Source organism: Oratosquilla oratoria, chromosome 7 (genome assembly GCF_046742065.1).
Source record: "Oratosquilla oratoria isolate Oo_2021 chromosome 7, ASM4674206v1, whole genome shotgun sequence".
NCBI classification, from domain to species: Eukaryota; Metazoa; Arthropoda; class Malacostraca; order Stomatopoda; family Squillidae; genus Oratosquilla; species Oratosquilla oratoria.
The window spans coordinates 40985570-40992349 of record NC_134783.1 but is presented as its reverse complement, the minus strand read 5'-3'; the positions used below and the strand labels follow the sequence as shown (position 1 = coordinate 40992349).

Below are 6780 nucleotides of genomic sequence, written 5' to 3'. Positions count from 1 at the left end.
TAAATTGACCAATTAAATAAATCCCATGGATCCCGCCCCGCAAGCGTCGTCATCGAACTATGATGTGTTTACTTGTAGCAGAAGGAAGCCCGCTGCACGTGCAGACGCGACATACTCCCGTCCTCGCCCGACTGATGGAAGGATCCCTTCGTGCACAGATGGTAGCGTCCGTCATAACAAAACTTGCACTCGTAGCAACGAAATCCTGGTTCGATGGCCACGCGATCACCTGAAGAAAATGGACAAAGCTCAAATTAGTATTTGTTGGTTAACGTGGTTGGACGTCTCGGCACCAGGAACTTGTCGATCTGGAACGTTTCAGCCTCATCATATATACATTATTTTATATCAGGTACTATTTTAACTGCCAAGAGTAGGATGAAAAGGACAAGATTTTCAAACGCTCTAGTCAAATTGTCAAGTGCAGTATAACACTTCACACTGGTCAAGCGCTAGAACCGAAATATCATTTGTAGGCTGACATAGGTATATCCAATTCAAATGCTAGAGTAGGATGAAAATGACGAGTGAATTTCAAACGCTCTAGCCTGTCAAGTGCAGTATGGTATTTTACAAATACAAATAAAATGTTAGAATCAAAATATCATATGTTGGAGAATCTAAATATATAAAATTCAAATGCTGAAGTAGGATGAAAATATAGACAAAATTCAAACAATGGTATCACTGCCAAGAGTAGGATGAAAATGACAGACGAATCTCAAACGCTCTAGTCAAACTTTAATTTTCTATCCCAGATGTTTTGGCCTCATTGATATATGCCACTTTTATATAATGTTTGATTTTACTCAAGAAAATTTAGAAAGAATATCATCTCTCGTTCAAATATGTTACAAATTAATTCTTATGTTCATCAATCATAAGTTAGTTTTCATCCAGTGCATAACCTTGACTTAGTCAAAGATTTTTGGCTTCGCAAGGGAAATTCAAAAATATCCAGCCAAAATATTCTTTTCTGAATATTATCAAGCTTAACCCTTGTTGGAACTGAGGTACAAGTTGACTTTCAAGAGATAGATACAGCAACAAAACCAGATGGAGTGACTTCTTGTCTACAGAGTCACATGGGCACAAACTAGGAGAGACCACAACGCAAGGCGTTTTGTCAGGTGTGACGCGGCACACCACCGTCTCCCCTTTCCGAAGCAGCAACCCTCAGCTTCTTGGGGGCAGGCCCTCCCCTCGCCTGAGACCAGGATGCCGCCGCTAATAACAGTATAGAAATACTTTCCCGCGTTTGTATACTTCCAATTGTACTATCATAGTGGAGATGGGTTGAACGCAAAAATTTCATGTATGTGTATGTAACTCGAGCATACAAATATTTAAGAAAAATTGCGCTCAATTTATATTTCTGTTGATAGCCTAGTTGATAAGTCACTACCGCACTTGTCATGAGGATGCTGGGGTTCGAGTCCTTGGCAGTACCACATTTAAATTTCTGCATGTCGGCCTTGATGGCTTAGAATTAAAGTGCATTGTGGTTGTTAAAATGTATCTCTAATCACTAGGACCCATTCAGAGTTGTACACACACACACACACACACACACACACACACACACACACACACACACACACACACACACACACACACACACACACACATATATATATATATATATATATATATATATAATATATATACATATATATATAAATATATATATATATATATATATATATATATATATATATATATATAAACTAATAATAAAATAAAAGTAAAAATGTCTCCTCCTTCTCACCCTCTTTCAGGTGCTTCACATTTTTGCCACACTGGACGACTGTGCCAGAGGACTCGTGGCCCAGGATGATGGGCTTGTCCGGCCTCAGGTCCCCCAGGACCCCCCTCTTGACGTAGGAGATGTCAGAGCCACATATCCCCACATGTGATACACGGATCAACACATCTGCAAAAAAAAAGAAGAGAAAAATAATAATAATAATCAATAGATTAATTAATCAATAATGAAAAATAAATAAAAAACAAATATAAATGAAAAATAAGTATAATAAATAAAGCAAATACGATTAAGAAAATAAAGACAAACTACCTACGACAAAAATAAATAAAACATATAATAAAATTATTAAAAATAAATAAGCGAAAATTGAAATAAAATGGACGTTCGGGAGAGAATTAATTGAAAGAGTTTTGGTGTAGCGTATGACGAACAAAACCCGTGATTATCTATATATATCTATCACACGTACGCACCAGTCAGATAACAAACAAATCTAACGTAAATTTTGAGCTATCAAATCAGAGACTGGGCTCCCGCAGTACTCTATTTTTGCTAGATGGAATACGCAATCGGGGTATACAGGCACACACGCACGCACACACGCTTGGCTGACAAAGCGTGTAAGGAGTGATGTAATTAATTATATTTACAATGGCGAAACTTGTGGGAAAATACAAGGAGACAGACCTTGAATATATATATATATATATATATATATATATATATATATATATATATATATATATATATATATATATATATATATATATATATATATATATATATATATACCGTTAGAATACAAATGCTTTTCTTGCCGATGTGGTGGATTGTTTTCCATTTATTTTGAGACAAAATTATTATATTTGCGATATTCTACAAGACACCACCGATAATATCGATAGTAGATCCCGTAGATTTTTTGATATATCAGTTATTAATCTAAACTGACCAGTTACTGAAAACACTTGAAATACAGCATCTGACCGTTACGATGAAGTTTGAATTAGCGTACGTCATGTCGTCTGACCGTTAGTATGAAATTGGCAGTTGTCGATAATCCTTTTCGAAATAAACACCACAAGTGAGGTCGGAGCCTTAATTAGTACGACGATGAAATAAAGAAATCAAAGAAATCAGTCTTAGTTGACACAGTAATGGTGAAGCAACACAGGCCATACATCAATTATGGGGATTTTTCGTTCGGTAGTCATTTTGATTCTGCATCAATATTTCAAACACCTTTCAAAATAGTCCTCAAAATAGCTGTTTCCAATATGGTTGAGACAAGTAAAAAAATAAAAACAAAGAAACCAATTACTTAGTGACTAAGTCAACAATCAAATCAATAAGCATTCGATTAACACGACTCCATTAACATTTCCAAACTAAAACATGTTTGGACTTACCTTCATCCCCAGGTTTCGGAACGGGGCGCGATTCCTGGAAGGAAAAGCAAACATTATTATTTTTCACGAGTGAAAACATGTTATGTTCATCAAAATATCATTCCCCACGCCTAGAGTCAAATGTATACGAGCTGTCAATGGAAATGTGTATTCATATGGTTATATGAAAAATATTCTTCTGGATATACCTTTACGGTCGTGAGACCGAATTAATTTGTAATTTAAGCAATTCCTTTCAAGAAGTGGTTTAAAACACTAGCGACTAGTGGTAATATTTGCAGAAAACCAACATCCATAGCACAAAATAATTGATGTGAATTATAGTAACACAATAAAACAATAACAACAACAATGGTAATAATCTCACTCTCCAGACGCTCTAGTTCGGTTGAGGCCTTTGGCCTCTACCATTACTTCTTTAAAGACTATTGACATGTCTGCCTGCCCTGCTCTGAGGTTATGGCCAAGCCACATGCATCTTGCGAATCTGATTGAGTCAGTGAATACGGGCTGGTATGTTAGACCCCGGGCGTGTCTCCTTCAGGTGCCAACATTTCAGTCATATATAGGGCCGCATATGATCTACACGAGGACATTTTCAAAACTTATCATCCTCCGCTCTATAGTTTCTACGACACCCCACGTCTCCGCTCCATATGTGAGGACTGGAAGGACTATAGTTGAGAGTAGTCGTAGTTTAGATCTCCTTGACGGAAGCCTACTCTTAACAAGCGTGTTAGGAGCATAACAAGTTCTATTTGCAACCGGTCTTTTTTCACTCTTGATATCCTTCATTGGCGTTAATAACAATCCAAGGAACACAAAAATGTCTACTCTCTCGTGCATCCAACTATTATCTCATTACCTTCTTGGTATTGAAGGCCTCTGTGCATGCATTATATTTGTCTTTTTTACATTTATTCCGAGGCCTATATTCTATGCTGCTCTCACGAACGCTTCAAAGGTTTACTGAAGTTGGGGCATATTGTCTGCTAAGAGCACTACGTCATCAGCATAGGCTTGACGTTGACGTATCACCCAGCTTAAACAAGAACAGTGACAAAAGGCAACCCTGGCGAACGTCAGATAATAAAGGAGAATGGGGTATTGTATGTTCCCTTCACCCTAACCCTGGATATCGTGTCACTGTACAGTGCTTGACTAATTTTCACAAGCTTAGTACGAATTCCATAGCCTGATAGTATTGCCCATAAGCTATTCCTGTGGAGCCAATCATACGCTTATTTAAAGTCTATGAATATTAAACGACTGGTTTATTAACAATGATAATAATAATAATAATAATAATAATAATAATAATAATAATAATAATAATAATAATAATAATAATAATAATAATAATAATAATAATAATAATAATAATAATATGGTTTAACATCACAAACTCCCCCTATCGGAAACCTAGAACCGTGCCCCTCACAGAGAGCTTTGTAGCGTGCAGTTTAATAAAACATGCCTTTGGTTCAACTTCGCCGGTGGCAGGATTCGAACCTCCATCCCATCAACCTTCGCAGCAAGTAACGACGCCCTAACCCGCTCAACGTTGTCGTTTGTGCGAGAGGTCAGGAGTGAAGGTTTTGTGAGACAGCGAGTCGGGTTCATGGTAGCATCTTGTAATCTATATATATTATGTTAATGTACTTAATACATGTTAAAGTGCGAGAAAAGTAAATACGTGTGCGTGTGTTGTATGTAAATAAAATATAGATCGACATTCTTGCATTGGGGCCTAAAATCCATGAACAGTTATAGAACAAAATATGCACTATTTCGTGTATATTTCTTGCAATATTCATGTATGCTTTCAAGGGGACTGACGTGGAAATCAATAAAATAATTTGAAAGTCCCCACTGCTCATCTAAATCCAACACACTATCCACGTGTGATATCACCATACTGTATAACATTTGTAGTACGTTGTAAATCAAAACCATAATAGAATATCTGAACACCTATCCTGCAGCCGTTTCTGTTAAACACTCAAAAACTCACGAGTCTTATGTCGTCCTTGCCGTAGTAGACAAGTCCAAGGTTATCAGTGGCCATGGCTCTTCGAGTTCCTTCCTTCTTGTTCCCGCGCGAATGTTTTGCTTGTGCAACTGACGCCTGCCCAGTGCCGACACTGAATATATTCGTCAGAGCGTTCCAATCTTCTCCCTCCCCAACCCACCCTCCGATCGTTTCTTTCCACGAACGGAATAGAATTTTTATACATATTTATGAAAGCCAGGAAAATACATTGCGAACGTGTTTACAACACTATTCTTTCGTCGATAAATATTACGTTCATCTGTAATGCAGTTTTCTTTAAGCCAAATTCGAGGCGTGTTATCATTTATAGTTGTTATCAAGCAAAGTGGAATTGGTAGTGTCGTTGTGATACTGAAGTTCTTGTAACCGATGCCATTTGGTAAGAATTTTTCACAAATTTGTGGAAGAAATTTGCTTACATGGGATGTTTTGTGAACAAATTATATGTTGCAATGAACTTATTTGTGTATGTAATGATTCCTTCTTTTTGTGGGAAAAATGTGGAAATCCAGATTTCCTTGTGGGAATTTTGTGGAAAAAATCTCACTCATTTGTGGAACTGGCATAGATCACAGTGGTAACACTGATTCTTTTGTTACTGTATTCAAACAAGGCAAAACAATTGTCTACAGTCGTGTAGAAGTGAAATTTACCCATTCCAACCCATACATTACGTTACCGTCAAGACTAGTGTAAATAATAGATCTCAAAGAAAAATTGGATCGAGCATTCTATTGTTCTCCGTCCGCAAAAAGTGAAGCCCGCGTATTTTCATCGGCGCCATGTTATTGGAACCATTTTCGCGGTTGTGTGTAGTTCTGTAGGTTATGGATAAGAACGGGATTTAGTGTTGTGCTTTTGGATGCAATAAGGGTAAGTAATGCGAATTAGAGCAGGAGACGAACCGATGTGACGGTGTAGGCAGCGAGGATGAAGAATCAAAGTTAAAAGAATTTCCATGCAATTTTCACTCGTAAGTAGACTATAGCAGCATATATCTGTGCGTAATTTGTCAAACTAATGTAAAGAAGAACATTACTTAGACCTGACAACACTATTCATGTAATTTTAGAGCTAGAAAAAGATGCTGAATGTTAAGCTACGTTTTTTATATCTACCGAAATTGGCCGAAGTTTTAATGCCACGATATTTGTCCTCCCTCGGAAACAACTTCTTTGCTCTAATTCCTAAACTATTCAGAATAAATTAATTAGATTTCCATTTCAGGTTTCCATGTAATCCAGAAAGAAAACGTCAGTGGTTAGTGAGTTTGCACAAACGTGAATGCATGTAATTTTAGAGCTAGAAAAAGATGCTGAATGTTAAGCTACGTTTTTTATATCTACCGAAATTGGCCGAAGTTTTAATGCCACGATATTTGTCCTCCCTCGGAAACAACTTCTTTGCTCTAATTCCTAAACTATTCAGAATAAATTAATTAGATTTCAATTTCAGGTTTCCATGTAATCCAGAAAGAAAACGTCAGTGGTTAGTGAGTTTGCACAAACGTGAATGGAGTCCAAATGTACACTTTAGAACCTCCTCCGATA

The 6780-nt window shown here is 37.0% G+C and overlaps 1 protein-coding gene across 1 annotated transcript in view; it reads right to left on the bottom strand.

The window, feature by feature from the left end:
• The window catches only part of LOC143027101 (sorbitol dehydrogenase-like), a 13034-nt gene extending 7731 nt beyond the window's left edge, over positions 1–5303 (bottom strand). The window contains exons 1-4 of the mRNA XM_076188068.1: positions 5192–5303; positions 3178–3211; positions 1769–1933; positions 73–229 (exon numbers count right to left, since the gene is read on the bottom strand). Coding sequence (XP_076044183.1) covers positions 73–229; positions 1769–1933; positions 3178–3211; positions 5192–5245 — 410 coding nt within the window. The 5' untranslated portion in view covers positions 5246–5303. The remainder of the gene's footprint in view (positions 1–72; positions 230–1768; positions 1934–3177; positions 3212–5191) is intronic.
• Between the last annotated feature and the right edge of the window lie 1477 nt (positions 5304–6780).